General features: G+C 43.2%; 1 protein-coding gene across 1 annotated transcript in view; it reads right to left on the bottom strand.

Annotated features, from left to right (window-relative positions):
• Positions 1-923: 923 nt before the first annotated feature.
• The window catches only part of LOC127123681 (L10-interacting MYB domain-containing protein), a gene marked incomplete at its 3' end in the record, with an annotated part of 28,556 nt that continues 9,353 nt past the window's right edge, over positions 924-20,126 (bottom strand). The window contains exon 2 of the mRNA XM_051053883.1: positions 924-1,154. Coding sequence (XP_050909840.1) covers positions 924-1,154 — 231 coding nt within the window. The remainder of the gene's footprint in view (positions 1,155-20,126) is intronic.

Here is a 20,126-nt window from a genome sequence, read left to right as displayed (position 1 = left end):
GTGATATTGTTTCAGTGGAATGTTGAAAGCGGATTGAAGCAACTCTATGACGAACATTATGACCAATTATGAATAAAAATGTAGCAACCTTCTATTCAACAATCACATCTCTTGAGTCACATAAGTAGTTCTTCTCCCTCAATTCATTACAGAAATTAATAAAACATTCTTTCTTCATTCGAAATAAATCAAAACAACTTGTTTCAGATCCATTTAATACTTCAGCAACAAACTCACGGCCAGTCAACGAAGATGTCAACACCTTTGCTTTGTTAAAGTATTTCTGATGATAATTATAAATCATACTATTAAAGAGAAATTCTGCGAATTCATCATCACTTGCATCAGAAGTAGAATCATCACTTTCATCAATATCAATTCTGGTTAGAACCTGTCATACAATTTAATAACAAAACTTTAAGAATGGTACATTCAATAAAAATGTTTTATAACATAACTATAAAATTCAAAATAATGCATAAAAACACAAACAATTGTCAGCAAACAGAACAAAGTACACAACCATAAAAATAATAAACAAAGTACTAAGAGAAGTATGTCTCATTACTATCACCATAAGTTTAAGTAAGACTTTATCCTTAAAGTCTAAGTACCCATCCACGTTTCCTCTCAACAGACATGGCGATGAACACTTCTCTCCAATCAGGATTCATAAACTTTTCCAAAGCTTTTCCATATGCATCATGTGGAATGTCTTCCATCTCATCCAGAACAGTCACACACTTAGTAAGAGAGCAGTCTGATGTTACACGTGAAGTAGCCTCCACACTCCTATCCCTATACCTCTCAGCTTTTGCCAAAGATGCTTTAGCCCATGTCGAAAGTGTCTCTTCCATCATATGTGATGTAGACTCTTTCTTGGATCGTACTTGAACTTGTCTCTTTCCACTACGTGTGATATGCTCAACTTCATGTAGATCATCGTCTGAACTATCACCATTAACACGTACATGACTCGCACTCCCATTGTTAAGGTATTGATTGTCAAGCTCATTTTCTTCATTTGTATTTGGAGGGTCTTGAGTAGATGAATGATGAAGTAATCCAGTTGTATTATTTTTGTTGAATATGATTTCCAACAACTTATAATGATCACACCCTTTCTTTTGAAATTGAGAAGCTTTATCATGTACCTAAAATCAATTGCAAATAGATTAAAAACTTTCAAAACATTATAACTATATTTAACAAACAGTAAATGCATTATGATCAAATTGTTAAACAAACAATAAAATGTTTTATCACAGAGGAATTTAATGGTAAATTGACATAAAAGAGAGGAATCAACACAATTATATTGATTTTGGTATAACAAACAGAATCAAAGTGGTTCTGACGTGGATTATAGTGTATAAAAAAGTGATAAAAATGACATAATAAATGATAGGCTAGGAAGTTTGAGAAGCCTAGAATCTCCTAAGAATAACAATTATGCACAAGAACAACACATCTGCAGTAGGCAGCACCAAACATGCATCATGCAGTTCCCTTTAGTTTCAGCAGCACACATTAAGACACCTGTCGCATTACGCGAAAAACCGGCGGGAAAGGAAAGAAACAACAGAGCCGCCACCGTGCGTTATTTATCCCAAAAGAGGGAAAGGAAACGCTCGAAGTAAACCTGGGAAAGAACATGGTCTCGCGACCAAAGAGAATGGGTTCGGGAGTCGGTTATGCGAAGGGAAGGTGTTAGGCACCCTACGCATCCGTAGTACTCTACGGGATCCACGCACAAAAGGAAGGAGTATTGGTTGCTAAACACTGCTCAAACTCACACACACTGGCTGAAAGAGACGAAAGAAACTGACTGAAACCGACTCGGCAGGACATCGTATCCTGGGCCTACTTAGTCTATCAGGCATAGACATCAGAGTCGAAGTAGTTCGGACTGGGGAAACGAAACATGCTCGCTAGGATATCGTATCCTATGCATACGTATCTTCTCGGACGAGAGAAGAATCAGAGCATTCGTAGCTCGGCTGACACGCACACAGACAAACAAAACACAGGCAAACGTGGAGCCCGACTGCCAATCGCTGGACTTATGTCAGCATCCGAACCTAAACGCACACAACAGATAGATAGGGAGTCGGGGACTCAGCCTATAACTGCCAAACAACACACACAAAAAGAAAAAGGCGCCGGAGAGATCAGCTCAATCTCCTGCCTACATACTTCATCTGGTATGAAGATCAGGGCGATGTAGTTCCCCTACGCAGGGACAAAGGTTCTAGCCTAACCAGATAACAGAGGGAGACACAACTCTAGGGAGACTACGACTCGAGCCTAGATGTTGTCATGCAAAGTCAACCCTAAGTTAAGGTTTCTAGCTAAATGGCACACGGGCCAACCTATCCTAGACAAGGCTTGCACAGGAAGCAAGGGTCTCGATTGCAACTAGGGCAAGAGAAAGAGGAGGTCTCAATCGCAACGAGGGCGAGAGAAAAGGATATCTCAATCACACAGGGGTGAGAGAAAAGAGTTAGTGTTAGTGGTTAATCAAACTCGGCAAGACATCGCGTCTCGTGCCTACGTATCTCATCTGAACATGAGAATCAGAGTTGCCGTAGTTCGGCAGGCTGGGATAAAGGATCTCGATTGCAACTAGGGCAAGAGAAAGGGAAAGGCTCGATCGCAACGAGGGCGAGAGAAAGGATCGCAACGAGGGCGAAAACAAGCACGGATTAGCTGTTAGTCGTTAGTCAAACTCGACAAGACATCGCATCTCGTGCCTACGTATCTCATCTGAACATGAGAATCAGAGTTGCCGTAGTTCGGCCAAACAACTCTAAGTATGGCTCACACAAGGGTTAAGCCACACAGACCTGACTTGCACAGGAAGCAAATCAAGCACAACCTACCTTGCACAAGGGCAAGTCTAAGCTAAACCTAAAGAGGCAAAGCAAACAGGCAATCACAATCACAAGAAGCACACTCTATATGCATACAAAAGGCTCAAGCAAAAGGTTAGGCACTAGGGCCAACTGGAATAGGGTAGGTGTTGCTCTTAACCTTGCCATTGAGAGGCTAAGGTGAAGCAGATGAATAGGAGATGAGGGGTGTGCCTCATTGCTTCTATCCCTAATCAGGGAGAGCATCAAATAGACAAATGAGCATGGGTCCAGAAAGTGGGAACCCTTCTATACTCGAAGACTCTGACACTGTACACTTTGTACAAGATCTTGGGTTTGTATCCCAATGCGTCAACACACAGCAGTGTGAGCAGAGGGATGACACAACAAGAGTAGTGGGGGATAGATTGCATATCCCTACCTTCCACCAATTGCCTTACTTGAAGGACTTTTCCTGCTTGGGACAATTTTAAACATACACAAGCATTGCCTCTTAAGGAGGACTTCAGACAGTTTGCCCGGCCAACTTAACAAGCCGGGACTCCAGACTACATGAAGTAAAAGAGATTATACCTCAAGCAAATTGCTAAATAGCAAAGCAAAGCAAGTTCAGAGAACTTAAGCAACTAAAGTACCTGAAAAAAAATCAAACCAATCAGTAAACAGTTCCACAGTTAAAACCAAAAGGAATGGATAAACAGTCAACTACAGAAGGTCAACTGTGCAAAGCAAGACTCAAACACATGAGTCAAACCTACAAAACAAAGGTTAGTACATGATATGTAATCAAAACCAAGCACATTTGTATGATCTCAATGGCAATGGTGCTCAACCTGAAACAGGAACTCAATAGTAAGCACAGAAGACCACTAGGACTAGCCTAGGGTCAAGGATGAAAGAAAAAGTCAAAGCAGCAAGTAAAAGTCAACCAAAGTCAAGGTCAAACAATTAGGAAGCAACACAATTGGGCCCACTTTCAAATCATGCATTATGATCATTTCATGAACATTTGAAGTCAAAGTAAGGCAAAGGAAAGCACACAAAAGTCAACAGAATGACTTGCATCAAAAGTCAACCCAAACATTTTCAAAACTCATCAAATAAATCACACTCAATCCTAACATCTAACATGGTAAGCATGTAAAATTTCATGGCATTTGGATGAGAGGAAGGCAGTCAATTAAAATCATGAAGTCAAACCAAATTCAAGCATGCACAATGAAAGTCAACAAGCATGGGTCAACTTCAAAAAATCATATCAAATTGAAAACAGATGAGAAATGAATGAGATTAACACCAATGCAAAGCTCAAGATGTCTAGTTATCACATATGAAATTTCATGATCATACAATAAGATTTGAGAATTTCACAAAAGATTTGGCAACATGTAGCACAAAAAGTCAACAAATGACTAAGCATGGAAGAAAATTCTCACATAAATGGAAAACAGCATGATTAATTCCAAGAAAATTCATACACAAACTAGACATGTGATAGATGATTCATGCAAAATTTGAGGTCAATTGGATAAGAGGAAGCATGTGAACAAAAATTGGGAAAATACATGATCATGGTATAGCACCAAATGTAACACATAACTTCAGAAAATCATAACTCTCAATCCACAAATGATAAATACACAAACTTTATATGGAAATGAAGGTCAATGTGTCTAGTTTCACCACAAAAAATTTCAAGCTCATTGGATGCAACATGAGTATTTCACAAAAGGAATGGCAAAGGGTGTCATTTTGGCATACATGTTGGGAAAATAACTATCATTTAAAATCCAGCCAATGAAAAATTAATTAAAATTCACAATAAAATACTAGACTCATTCATGAGTTTAATGCAAAAAATCCCACAATTTTTGGAGTTGAAATGAATTAAAAATGAATTTGGCAAGTTGATGAACATTTGGATGAAGTATGAACAAGATGATATGGTAAATGGGGTCAAACATGGTCAACCGATGGCATACTTGTAAATAGCGCAGTCACTTAACTAAACTGCATCGTTTTGGCAAGGCAAATGAAATGTTTTCATTGGTCCTCAGCCAATGAAACAGTGATCTGGCCAATGGACTCAAATTCTGAGTTTCTAAAAAAACCTAGGGTTTCTAACAGCATGGCCAACATTGCAAGCATCGAAACATGAACAACAACATCAAGCAGACAGCATGGCATATGCATCAAGTTCATCATGTAACATTAACCAACAACAACCAAACATGACAAGCACAATTCAAAGGATTTTTCTGGGCAGCTTAAAATAGCAAAACAGCAGGGCATTTGGCCATCTTCCAACAGCACATACCAAAATGTAAACAGCTCACACGGCAAGGCAGTAACAATGTTCTTCAAGCCAACACATCATAAACAACAAAAAAAACCAAAACAACCATGAGAAATTCTGGGCAGAGTAGAGTTTAACATGGACAACATGTAATTCATCATCTCTAACATTCATCAGTCAATCATCAACATGAATAATAACATTAACAAATAATCGTGGCCATGAAACAACATCAACTAACATTAAAACAATCATAACTATGGGAGTTTTTCTGGACTAAGTTATGTTTAAATGCAGCAGCATTCATCAAATTCATGTTCATGGTTCATCATCATCTGACAGATTTCGAGCAAAACACACAATGGCAAAGCAAGCAGCATGACACTAGCATCTAACAACCATATTCCCAAACATGACCATGGAAAACAAACTGGAAAAAAAACATGTAAAGATCATGAACAGCAGCAGCATAAATTCGATCAACATCATGAGCTCGAAAATCCAATGTGCCCAGAAATCTAAATCAAACATTCTAATAGCATCATTATACTCCAAACAACAAAAATGTGGCAAGGGTTTTCATGAAATCACACATATGTGAGCAAATCGATGGAAAACAACATTCAAGCATAAAATGAAAACTCATATTTCTCCATCATGAGAGCACCATTTTAAATGAAACAAAGTGCATTGAAACCAGCATATAAAGACCTTTCGTAAACACATTATGGCATGGCAAAAGGAGAAGGTCGATTCACTTATTTTGGAAGAACTTGATGGAACAGTGATTATTTGAAGGTTTGAAGCTGAAACAGTTCCTCTCTATGCTCTACAATGATGGAGTCTTGAAGAGGTTTGGCTTAATCTTGCTTGGAAACAACCATAACTCGAACTGCCATTGGAGGTGCTTTGAAGATGCAGAGCTCGAAAGAAGGCTTACAGTTGAGAAGTGATGATTCAAAAGAGCTCACAAAGATGTTTAGATGAAGAAACAATGAAAGTTTGCTCGTGGTTTGTGCTGATTCTTCCAATTCGAGCAGGGATGCAAAAATGCAAGAGAGAGGAGAATGAAGTTTCTGTTTGGTGGCTGTCAAAAACTAGGGTTGCAATCCAGAAAATGAGACTTAAATATCAACTGTTTAAGGTCTGCTAATGATGTGTTAAGCTGGTTTTTGTTTTATGACATGATTTGCAACTTTGCTAATTTGTACCAAGGTGGATAATGGAGGTGTGTTTGCACAAGCTGGGCCTGGTACAGGCTGCATACAGACCACTACAAATGTTGTTTTCTGTTGTTTAACAATTGCTGTACTTGCCTTGCTTATATGCTCCCATTTGCAAAATTGCCAAATTGTGCTTTTGGTCCAAAATGGTGGTGGAATGATGGTATGGACATGGTTTAAGGCTTGGAACAAATCACAAATGACATATGAAACATTTTCCAATTGGCCAATTGGTAAAAAAAATCTTAATTCAAAAAGTCAAAGTTTGGTCAAACTTTGAATTTAAATGAAAAAGGTCCAAAAATGCCATTTTGAATGGTAAGGTTTTGATGAATGAAATTTATATTTTTGGAAAGAGGATGAAAAATGTGGTGTGTAGGAAAAAACCCCACCAAATTTGGCCTTATGGTTTGAGAGATATGGCTTGTTGAAGTTCAAAAATTGGTGAAAATGATTTGATCATATCTTGACAACCACACATGGGATTTGAGAGTTCTTGGACTTTTTGAAAATGGGAGGACAAGATCTTCAACTTTCATGTTGGGAAAAAATTCATTTGAAGCTTGTATCATGATGCAAGTTGAGGATCAAGAAGTTTCTATTTTTGGCAGTTGAAATTACAGGTCCAGTTTCTATTTCTGGAAATTTTCTGATTTCACTTGATTTTCTTCCATGATGTTGATTGCCATGACACATAAGGTCTATTAGGACATGAATAATCTCCTTCAAACCATTTCCATCCATCAAAACCATAAAATCAACCACAGTTGACCAACTTTGACTTTTCTAGGGTTTTGGACTGACTGAACCACTTCTGATGAAATCCAAACCCTAATTCCTTGAGAACTTGACTTCAAATGATGTCCCAAGTTGTATGAACTCTTGATTATTGACCATGGTGCCCAAATTCCACAAGAATGGCCACCATCCACTGCTTTGACTGATTGTTGACTTTTTAGGGTTTCTGCCTGGCTATGCATTGACTGATGACCTCTGAGCCTTCAACCCTTGACTTGAACACTTCAAATGGTCCCCCAAGTCATGTGAACTTGTTGGACAAACCCTAGGGCTTTGATTCCTTGAGAAACAACTTTGCTTGATTGGTTGACTGATCTCCTGATCAGTTTGACCTAATTTCTTGCTTGCTTGCTCTTGAGGCAACTGAGGACAATGCAAATGTTATGCAATGGAACATGATATGCTATGACCTAATATGAAATGGTATGTACAATGATAGGTGCAAATTTGAGGTGCTACAGCTGCCCCTATTCAATCAGCTGGGAACCCGAACGGATGATAGCAACGGCTGTCAGACTTTCAGGGTAAACAGGGATTGAATACAAAAGAACCGTAGAAATTTGCACCGACTAGATATGATACAAGAAGAACCACGTCATTTACCGATGACAACTGTATGACAACTTCAAAACAGCAAAACCATTTACCGATGGTTGGAAAACTGGAACCTCGATATTTACCGATATCGACTTCAGCACGACCATTTACCGATGGCGGCTGTGGAAAACAAACTTCTGAAAAACAAAACCATTTACCGATGGTTAGAACTGGGATCTTGATATTTACCAATATCAACTTCAGCCAGACCATTTACCGATGGCTGCTGGGAAAACAACTTGGTGTAGGAAGGAAGCAAGACCATTTACCGATGGTGGCTTCAAAGAAACTGGACATTTACCGATGTCAACTTAGCAAGACCATTTACCGATGGCTGCTGCAACTGGGAATTCGATATTTACCGATATCGAAGAGAACTGGGCCACTTACCGATGGCATCTCCGCTTGGGGAGGAAGAAAATCTTCGTGGTGATACCAGACAAAACGTTTGCCGACGACTTCTGGGGATTTGATTTTATTAACAAGAGAACAAGGAAATGACCAGACATTTACCGATGACTGGGTGAGACACGATGTTTACCGACATCGAAAGATGATGTTTACCGACATCAAAAGAGTGACCAGACATTTACCGATGACTGGGTGAAAAACGATGTTTACCGACATCGAAAAATGATGTTTACCGACATCAAAAGAGTGACCAGACATTTACCGATGACTGGGGTGGGAAATTTATTGGTGAGACGCAAACAAGTTTTTTTTGCAACCGAAAACCAGATAGGACATTTACAGATGACTCTACTGGGGGTTTTTGTTGGGGATTATCAGACATTTACCGACGACTGAAGGAAAGACTCGATGTTTACCGACACCGAAACAATGGTGTTTACCGACACCAAAAAAATGACCAGACATTTACCGATGACTGGGGTGGGACTCGATGTTTACCGACATCGAAAGATGATGTTTACCGACATCAAAAAAGAAATGACCAGACATTTACCGATGACTGGGTGGAACTCGATGTTTACCGACACCGAAACAATGGCGTATACCGACACCGAAAATGACAGAACACACGCGGGTGTTGACATGACATTTACTGGTATTACAAGGAACGACATCTTAGATATGCCAAGGCAAGGTTGATCACTTGCTGGGGTCTCACTGGGGAGGAACAACTATCTGTCACCATCGGGTGAGGAAATAAACCTCTGTGGGGATAAACAATTCTGAACGCTGTCGAAGCAACTGTAGCTGATTTGCTGTGTTGATGTTGAAAAAGACAATCCGCCTCTGCCGGGGAATACGGTCTGATGTGGTTTTGAACACATGAATGCATATGTTTGAATTTTTCTATGGCGTAATGCTCCATATGGGATGGAAATGCTACGCAGTTTTGAGGATGCAATGATTACTATATGCAATGCAATATGATGAGAACTCTGCGGGGAGAGATACACAGGACGACTGTGCTGAGGAAACTTCAAGATAAATCCGCTGGGGGAAACAAATCAACTGCTGGGGATGGCCAACAACACAACTCCACTAGGGGAAGACAAGGCAACTCACTGGGGGGGTAAGAAAGCAACTCTGTTGGGGAGAAATGAATCAACTCTGCTAGGGAGAAATATAGGTAGTCTGCTGGAGAGAGTCCAACGAATCCACAAAAACTTCTTCTTGGGGAAATAACCACTCTGCTGAGGAAATCATTATTCCGCTGGGGAAGATAAACCAAAAAAAACTCTCTGGGGATAAGGCTCAGACAACCCTCAGATACGATGAACTCTGCTTCGGGGAATATCTGTTACTCTGCCGAGGACAACCCATACCATACAAGCAGAAGCAACTCAGCTGGGGATGCAGATATCGACCTGCTATAAAAACCTGTCCAATCCACTGGTGGGATAAACTCTGCTGGAGAAGACAATTGCTTCGCTGGGGAAGGCTTAAGCAAACCGTAGTTGGGATAAATGATTCTGTCTGGGGAAAGCACTGCTGGGGAATGCTCACGGGTGACAACCTTACTGGGGAAGATATTCACAGGTGACGACCTGCAAATCAGGACAACAGATGCCCCAGGGAGTACATGGACAAGATACGGTCAAGTGTCCTCAACATTCAAAATGATTTTCAAATGTTTTAATCTTTCTGCACGTCATTGTGTAGCCTTCATGTTTTTAAATGCAATGTTTATCAAAAATTCGGACGTTTTTGCAAACAAAACAGTAAAAACAAAAAACAAAAGAGCAATTTATCTGAATAACGACTTTTATTGATTGAAAGTGTGCCTGAAGAGGCAAATACATTGGGAAGCAATTCCTAGAAAGAGGTAATTGCGCACAAAAGGAAAATAAACTATCCTAATGGCAATGTGAACATGGCATCCACTGTTTCCCAACTCTGCTATAACTCATAGATCATCAGTTTCCTCCCAATTCCTTGCTTTCTGAGAAGACTGACTGGACCGATCACATCTGTCGAGATGGCAGCTGACGAAGCATGACGAAGTACAGATGACTCAGACTGTAGTCTTCGCTTTAATCCCTCTTTTGGCTGGATCGCCCTTTCGGGTTTTCAATCCACCGGGATACCCATTTTTGCCTAAGCCGCCCTTGCGGGTTTTCGACTTACCGGGTGTACAATTTTTTTCATTTTTATCCCTAACTTTTGCCCGAACCTTTTCTTTCTGTTTTTTGGTTCGCCGGGATGCCCATTTTTGCCTGGACTCTTTTATTCTTTTTGTCCAGCGGGTCAATTTATGCGAAGTATTTTTTGACTACATCTGAGTTGACAGGGGAAGGGAAGTCTTCACCATCCATAGTTGTAAGCATCAAGGCTCCACCGGAGAAAACCTTCTTCACAACATATGGACCTTCGTAATTAGGAGTCCACTTGCCCCTATTATCTGTACCGGGAGGAAGGATCCTCTTCAAAACTAGATCGCCAGTTTGAAATGTCCGAGGCCGCACTTTCTGATCAAAGGCTCGCTTCATCCTTCTCTGATACAACTGCCCATGGCACACAGCTGCTAACCGTCTTTCTTCGATAAGGCTTAACTCATTAAACCTTGTACGAATCCACTCGGCTTCGTCCAGCTTGACATCCAATAATACCCTCAGAGAAGGGATCTCCACTTCAACTGGTAGGACTGCTTCCATACCATACACAAGGGAGTAGGGGGTTGCCCCGGTCGACGTACGTACTGAGGTACGGTATCCATGCAAAGCGAAAGGCAACATCTCATGCCAATCTTTGTACGTAACGACCATCTTCTGCACAATCTTCTTGATATTCTTGTTTGCTGCCTCTACAGCACCATTCATCTTTGGTCTGTAAGGAGAAGAATTGTGATGTTCAATCTTGAAATCTCTGCATAAGTCTTTCATCATTTTGTTATTGAGATTCGAACCATTGTCAGTGATGATTCTCTCGGGAACTCCATAACGACAGATGATTTCTTTCTTGATGAACCGAGCAACCACTTGTTTGGTGACGTTGGCATAGGAAACTGCTTCCACCCATTTGGTGAAGTAATCAATCGCAACCAAGATGAAGCGATGTCCATTAGAAGCAGTTGGCTCTATCCTCCCAATCATGTCAATGCCCCACATGGCGAACGGCCAAGGCGAGTTCATGACATTCAACGGGCTTGGTGGTACATGCACCTTATCAGCATAGATTTGACACTTATGGCATTTCCGAGCATATTTGAAACAATCGGATTCCATAGTCATCCAGTAATATCCAGCTCTCAGCAATTTCTTCGACATTGCATGACCACCAGCGTGGGTACCAAACGAACCCTCGTGCACTTCTTGCATTAACATGTCTGCTTCGTGTCTATCCACGCATCTGAGCAGAACCATGTCAAAGTTTCTCTTGTACAACACGTCGTCCTGATTCAGATAAAAGCTTCCAGCCAGCCTTCTCAGGGTCTTCTTATCATTTTTCGACGCACCCTCAGGATACTCTTGAGTCTTGAGGAAGTTCTTGATGTCATAATACCACGGCTTATCATCAATAGCATTAACAGACTCGGCTGCAAACACATACGCAGGCCTCTCAAGTCGATTCACAGCAACATGTGGCACATGATTCCACCAATGAACCTTTATCATAGAGGATAAAGTAGCCAAAGCATCAGCCATCTGATTCTCGTCTCGGGGGACGTGATACAACTTCACCTTCTTGAAGAACGTCAGTATTCTTCTGGTGTAATCTCTATACGGAATCAAATGCGGCTGGTTCGTATTCCAATCTCCATTGACCTGATTGATCACTAGAGCAGAATCTCCAAATATGTCGAGTGTTTTGATCCTCAGATCAATGGCTTCTTCTATCCCCATGATACAAGCCTCATACTCAGCTTCGTTGTTGGTGACGTCGAATGTCAATCTGGCAGAGAAAGGTATATGAGCACCTTTGGGATTGATCAGCACTGCACCAACACCATTACCGTTCATATTCACAGCCCCATCAAACATCAGTGTCCACTTGTCATCAGGATCCGGTCCTTCCTCAACAAGTGGCTCTTCACAGTCTTTCGTCTTTAGGTACATGATGTCTTCATCAGGGAATTCAAACATCATAGGCTGATAGTCGTCGATCGGTTGTTCGGCGAGATAGTCTGACAGAATACTACCTTTGATGGCCTTCTGCGACGTGTACTGAATGTCATACTCTGTTAAGATCATTTGCCATCGGGCAACACGTCCGGTGAGAGCTGGCTTCTCAAAGATGTATTTGACTGGATCCATCCTAGAAATCAACAGAGTAGTATGGTTCAACATATACTGCCTTAGTCGGCGAGCAGCCCAGGCCAAAGCACAACAAGTTTTCTCGAGCAGTGAATACCTTGTTTCACAGTCGGTAAACTTTTTGCTTAGGTAGTATATGGCATGCTCTTTTCGACCAGACTCGTCATGCTGACCCAATACACACCCCATCGAAGTCTCGGTGACTGAAAGGTACATGATCAGTGGTCTCCCTGGAACTGGAGGGATAAGGATTGGAGGTTTCTGCAAGTACTCCTTGATTTTGTCAAAAGCTTTCTGACAGTCATCATTCCATTTGATCGCCTGATTCTTTCTGAGTAGTTTGAAAATAGGTTCACATGTGGCAGTTAGGTGAGATATGAACCTTGCAATGTAGTTCAATCTCCCTAAAAACCCACGGACTTGCTTTTCCGTCTTCGGTTCAGGCATCTCTTGAATAGCTTTGACTTTAGCTGGATCTACCTCAATCCCTTTTTCACTGACAATGAAGCCTAAGAGCTTCCCGGATCTCACCCCAAACGTACACTTGTTCGGATTCAGCCTCAGCTTGAACTTGACCAGTCTGTCAAACAGCTTCTGCAAATTAACCAAGTGCTCCTCTTCCGTCTGCGACTTCGCAATCATATCATCCACGTACACTTCGATTTCGTTGTGCATCATGTCATGAAAGAGAGTCGTCATTGCCCTCTGATAGGTAGCACCGGCATTCTTCAACCCGAATGGCATCACTTTGTAGCAGAACGTGCCCCAAGGTGTAATGAATGTCGTCTTTTCCATGTCCTCTGGCGCCATCTTGATCTGATTGTAGCCTGAGAAACCGTCCATGAAAGAGAATACCGAGGATTGAGTCGTATTATCCACCAATACATCAATGTGAGGTAATGGGAAATCATCTTTCGGACTCGCTCTGTTCAGATCTCGGTAGTCGACACACATTCTAACTTTGCCATCCTTCTTCGGCACGGGAACAATGTTGGCAACCCACGGCGGGTAACTTGTGACAGCTAAGAAACCTGCGTCCCACTGCTTCTGAACCTCTTCCTTGATCTTGACAGCCATATCAGGACTGGTTCTGCGAAGCTTCTGCTTGACCGACGGACATTCTTCTCTAAGAGGTAACCGATGCACCACAATGTCTGTATCCAACCCAGGCATATCTTGGTATGACCAGGCGAATATTTCCACATATTCTCTTAGCATCTCAATTAGCCTCCTCTTGACAGAGTCTTCTAAAGCAGCCCCAATCTTGATTTCTCTTCTGGCGTCCTCAGTACCCAGATTAACAACTTCCAACTCCTCCTGATGAGGTTGGATGACCCTTTCCTCTTGCTTCAGTAGTCTGACCAATTCTGCAGGGAGTTCACAGTCTTCCTCACTCTCCTTTTCAGCTTGGTAGATGGGATTGTTGAAATCATACTGAGCCATAACAGAGTCGTTCACAGTGGATGCCAAAAGATCATCTCTGCATGTTTAATGTTTTGTTTTTTAGAAAAAGGTTTCAATAAAGTCACAAAAACAAAAAACATTGCCATTTTTATTGTTTTGAAAAAGTGAGAAACAGAAAAACAGAAAATAGAAAGACAGAGATCTCAAAATTTGATTGAAAAAACGTCCTTTATTTATAAACATTGTAAAACATGATGTGGCCCTACAATGAACCGCTACGCCTTGGGCAGAACGTAGGGTTTTCATGCAAAATGAAAAACAAAAGAAAATTACTCTGTCAGTAGAGTAACTTGGACTACATCTTCTGCTGTCCAATTGTTGATGACCTCGCCTGGTGCACAAGGGCGGACCCAGACATCCAAATCATGATCACTGTCTTCACCATCAGTAGCAAAGACGTCCCCATGGTTCATCAGCCCAGCGCTGGTGAAGGTGCTCGGACCTGCTTGTACATGCTGCTCTGCTTGGAGAGGCTCGTACCCAATGCCGAATTTGTCTTCTTTGATAGGCAAGTCAACCATCTTGCCCCAGCCCTCTGCTTTGCCAGAGTCAACAACCTCTTTGGCTTGCTTGTATGACGACATCGAAGCGCCAGGCTTCCTCTGCTCAGCACAAGCTACCCCTTCCAACGCCACAGTCTCGAATGCTTGACACAGGGTTTCGTGGATCTCGCCATCCACCTCAACATATTTGAATGAGGAGAGATGACTCACCAGAATCTCCTCTTCACCGCAGACGGTCACAATCTGACCGTTCCAGACATATTTGAGCTTCTGATGGAGAGTTGACGAGACTGCTCCAGCGGCGTGAATCCAAGGACGCCCCAACAGACAGCTATAAGCAGGCTGAATGTCCATCACGTAGAAAACAATGTCGAACACCTCCGGACCTATCTTCACCGGCAATGTGACTTCACCAAAGACAGAACGCTTGGATCCGTCGAATGCACGAACTATCAGGTCACTGGGAGTGAGCACGACTCCCTCGACATCGATCTTCTTCAGAATCTGCTTCGGAAGGACATTCAGGGACGACCCAGTGTCCACTAGCACGTGAGATAGTACTGCACCTTTGCACTCCATAGTGATGTGCAAGGCTTTGTTGTGATTGCGGCCCTCAGGCGTTAGGTCTAGGTCAGTGAAACCTACACCATGCCTGGTGCTCACGTTGGCTAGTACACCTTCCAGCTGGTTGACTGATATCTCTTGCGGGACATATGCCATATTCAACATTTTCAGCAAGGCGTCCCGATGTGCCTCAGAACACATCAGCAAAGAGAGTATCGAGATCTTCGACGGAGTCTGGTTGAGTTGATCAACAATCTTGTAATCACTCTTCTTAATGATCTTCATAAACTCCTCGACATCTTTCTGGAAAGAACCCTCAGTCTCCTTCTGAGCCGGTTCTTCGTCAACCATTGTTTGTTTACCCTTAGCCCTTGCAGATGACTCAGCAGCAGTATCTCTCAAAGGCTGAGGAGCAAACAGTCGTCCACTCCTTGTGAAGCCTCCCTGTCCTCCAACATTGTCCACCACAGGACTTGTAACAGCAGGGATCCTCACAGGAGCACTGATCGTAACCGGTGCTTGGTTAACTGGCCTCGTTTGGTTACCAGCCCTTCTATCTCGGCGATAGGCATTGTCATAACTCCACGGAACAGCTCTACTATTTCCAACTTGTCCTCTGCCGGACGCCACAATAGTAGTAGGTGCTCTGATGGTTACCGGGGTAGGAATGGTAACCGGAGTATTGCTGGTGGTGGGTGTACTGACAGCCCCACGCCCTCTTCCTTCAGCCGGTTTATAAAAAATGGTGACAGTAGACACTGCCCCATTATCTCTGGTAGCACGGCTGAACTGCAAACAGCCCTCATCCATCAGACTCTGAATTCCAGCCCTCAGCTGGTCACAACCGTTGGTAGATTCTGAACAACCCACACAATCTTCTGAACAACCTGGGTCAACACCCCCCTTCAACAATCGGCCCTTGACGACCAACAAAGACGTCTGAACATCTTCAACATCTACGATCAGGTCTTCAGCTTCCCCATCTTCAATGTTATTAACCCTATGCCCTCCATGCTGTGGCATAGGATTGTTTACCACATTCGGAACCGGAGAGAAGTTGATTGCCTTGGAATCAATCAAGTCCTGGACCTTGTGCTGAAACGCCCGGCATCTTTCAGTATGGTGGCCTGGTGCCCCAGAATGAAAGTCACATCTTACATTGGCATCATAGCCGGGTGGCAGCATGGTAGGAGTTGCCATCGTACGCAACTCTACAAACCCTAACCGGAGTAGTTCGGGTAGTAGCTCTGCGTACGACATAGGCAAAGGATCAAATCTTCTATCAGGATTCAACCTCTGTCTCTGCTGAGGCTGGAAAGGACGTTGTTGTTGTTGTTGCTGTTGTTGAAGTCGTTGCGGTTGTTGTTGAACTCTCTGTTGTTGTGGACGAGGTTGTGGTGCAGGAATGGTCACTGCAGCTACTGGACGATACTGGTCCCTGTTTGTACTTGCTCTGTACACACCCCCTCTGTGCTGTACAGCATTGGTCTCTCCTTCTCTACGGCGAGGTGCCCCAGAGAAGGGTTTCTTGGAAGAAGACGAGGAACCAGCATCATGGATCCTCCCAGCTTTGATCAAGCTCTCAGTTCTTTCGCCGCAGATAACGACGTCAGAAAAGCTTCCGAATGGGCAACTTCCCATCCGGTCCATGTAAACACCTTGCAGAGTACTGATGAACATGTCAGTCAACTCCCTTTCCAGCATAGGGGGTTGAACTCTCGCAGCTAGTTCGCGCCATCTCTGGGCGTACTCTTTGAAGCTTTCGTTGTTTTTCTGACATAAGCTTTGTAACTGAGTTCTGGTTGGAGCCATGTCCATATTGTGCTTGTACTGCCTGAGGAAGGCCTCACCCAGGTCTCTCCAGCACCGAATTGAATCCCGCTTCAATTCCATATACCAGTCCAAGGATGCCCCAGATAGACTATCCTGGAAGAAATACATCCACATCTTCTCATCGTCAGTGTATGCGGATATTTTTCTGTAGTATGCCTGCACGTGGGTGCGAGGGCAGGAGGTACCGTTGTATTTGTCAAATGACGGTGCCTTGAATTTGTGCGGGATTCTGAGTCCTTCAACTAATCCCATGTTGGTAACGTCAAAACCGAGGGAGTTTTGACATTCCATTGCTCTGATTTTTTCAGCAAGGGCCTCAACTTTGCGATCTCTCGCATCATTTCTACCCAACATGTTGTCGTCTTCACTGAGCATAGTAAACAAATCCTCTTGTCTGTCAACAATTGGAATTCTGTTACGGACCGGAGCATGGATGACTCTGGGACTAACAGCATCTGGAGCAATCGGTTGACCGTTGACTCGGATACCCCTCAACTCTTCACCTACCGCATAGTCGTTGACGGGAATAGCAGCGGCAGGGACTTCAGGAACTGGGTTTCCTTCTTGCAGAGGCTGGTTGGGCGGTGGCAATGTAGCTTCTTGCCTCTGGACCATTGCTCGGAGCTCTTCTTGGCCTTGTGCGACCCCTTGCATCATATGAATGAACTGGGCCATGCTAGCCCTCATCTCTGCCAACTCGGCTTGTACTTGATCCATGTTGCGTTGATGGTTGAGCCTCGTTGAGTAGCGGTGTTGTCTTTGATCAGCTATCCTGCCTGAACACAGGAACCCACAGTAAGAAGACGGCACAAGAACACCTGTTATGCAAATGATATGATTATGATGTCTAATGATATGCATGATGCACATGAGATGCTCATTTCTCAGGCATTCAAAGAGCCTGACCCATTCTGGAAAGATGGCAACCTACAAGAACAGATCAAACAGATACAGGGAAAAAGAGAGCAACAGGGAAAATCAGACATCCTTATATATGAATAAGGGTAAAATAGTCATACAACTGAATGTTCGAAAACAGAGTACAAAGAAAAGAGAATCCCATCCAACAAGCCTGGTGGTGATTCTCAACAATAAAGGTCCAAGAGATGGATTACACACAAATGAATCCCATCCAACAAGCCTGGAGGTGATTCAGCAACAAAATACAAAGATACAGTCTAAGGCAGACGGTCTTCAGGGATGAGGGTCTTCAGGTAATGACACTGGTCTATCAACAGTGAGCATTCTGAACAATCTGGTAGCGGAGTGATCTTCTCTTTCAACTGTCTCCTCAGCTCCAAGACTTCTCCTCCAAGATACTCCTCTGACTTCTGTCTCAACTCCATCTCCTTCTTCAACTGATTGTCTTTGTCTTTGAGTTGCTTCTCCAAGTCTCTGATCTTCTTCTGATAACTGACTTCTGCTCTTTGCAATCTCAGACACTCCCTATGCTCTGTATCCAACATGGACTCTATCTCATCATATGATCTCTTTTTACCCCTTGCTCTACTAGCATCCTCTCCTTGCACTTCCCTGAGTTGATGGGCCAAGTGCAGATTATCGGCTTTAGCTTTGTATAGCTCCATCTGAGTGTCTTGCTTCTTCTCCCTCAGACGACGACTCTCCATTAGGGCTTGCTTATAGCGCTCAGCAGGCACACTATCAGCAAGTACCAAGGGTGGTTGCTCTTGCAACGGCTCCATCCTATCGTAGGGAAGCAGCAAAGTTTCCACTCTCTTTTTTACCCAATCAGTGTAACCGGGCATGGCAATGGCAAACTTCTTCCCTAAGACGGATCCATCCTTCACTCCAACATCTCTCCAGGCTTTCCCTATCTGCTCCAACTTAGCAGGGTCATCCTTCTTCTCAAAACAAAAACTCTCAGCTATCTCTGCTTCGAGCGGCCTTCTACACATGACAAACCCTAGCTGGCGAAGGGAGAGAACTGGGTTGTAGTTGATGCAACCCTTGGTCCCTACGAGTGGCACGCCCCGGAACTTGCCACAGCTTAAGATAACATCCTTCACATCCATCCGGTACGACTGCCACCTGATGTCGTAGGAAGTGAGCGACATCACCCTCTGAGTCCACTTCAGAGTGCTCTGGGTATCTACAAATGGTCCACTGGCTGGCAGAAAAGACATGAACCACTTGAATAGAAGAGGTAAGCAACACCTGATGGCTCCACCCTTACCATGCCTACTGTGGATGGCATAATAAGTATCTGCTAAGAGAGTAGGGACTGGATTCCCTCTGATGAAAATGCTGATGGCAGCATAGTCAATGAAGTTCGGCATACTAGGAAATAGGATGATCCCATAGATCATGGCAGCTAGCTGTGCGTGAAAAACTTCCCAATTCCCCTTCTCTGCTTCATCTCTGGCTACCCTCAACAGAAATTTCAACGGCAGACCAACAACTTCCCCACAGGGCTTCCAATTCTTACCAACCTCCTCAACACTCAACCGGAGAGCTCTGGCAATCAAACTGAAGTCGACCTCCTTGGGGACGTCCAAGAAGGGAGTCTGGTGCTGAACCGGGAGACTTAACAGGATGGAATACTCCTCGAGAGTAGGTGCAAGCTGGTAATCCTGGAAGGTGAAGCATCTGAGCTTTGGATCATAGAACTGGAGTAGTGTCTGCAGAGGTACTGGATCCACTATTGTCTTCAACACTGTCAAGATGTCTCCATACCGCCCAACGAAACTCTTCAATCGATCGTCTGTCACGAGGCTACCCAACTCTACTAGTGGAGTCAATGGCTCACGGTGGAAACTGTAGGAACAGGTCTTCCGCTTCAACTCGGGAACTGTTGCCATCTCTATCAGTAGACAAGCTCGGGAATGTACCTGAGAAATGATATGCATGCAGAGATTAGTTTTTTTTTCTTCTTTTTTCTCTTTTTTTTTCAATATTTTTCGATTTTTTTTTTTCAATGCGTTTCTCTTGAAAAATAAATATGCTATGATGCACATGATGCAGACTGGACTGGCTGGTTGTGCAATCTCTGACTAGGTCGAAGCTTCAGTCAAAACTCGGAACTTAAATCCAACTTAAGGTCAAACTGATCACACTGTCTGAACATAAAGTCACCATCAGAACCAAAGTCACCAACGGTACCTGTAATGAATAACCCTTCCCCACTCACGGGTGTAGTCTAGGCCAGGGTAAAGCTGAGAGAAACGCAGTATAAATAACCTTTCGCAGAAATACTATCATATACACACCCGAAGTATGTAACGACGGTATCCTAC

This window comes from Lathyrus oleraceus, chromosome 2, assembly GCF_024323335.1.
Source record: "Lathyrus oleraceus cultivar Zhongwan6 chromosome 2, CAAS_Psat_ZW6_1.0, whole genome shotgun sequence".
NCBI classification, from domain to species: Eukaryota; Viridiplantae; Streptophyta; class Magnoliopsida; order Fabales; family Fabaceae; genus Lathyrus; species Lathyrus oleraceus.
This window is presented reverse-complemented; position numbering and strand designations above follow the sequence as displayed.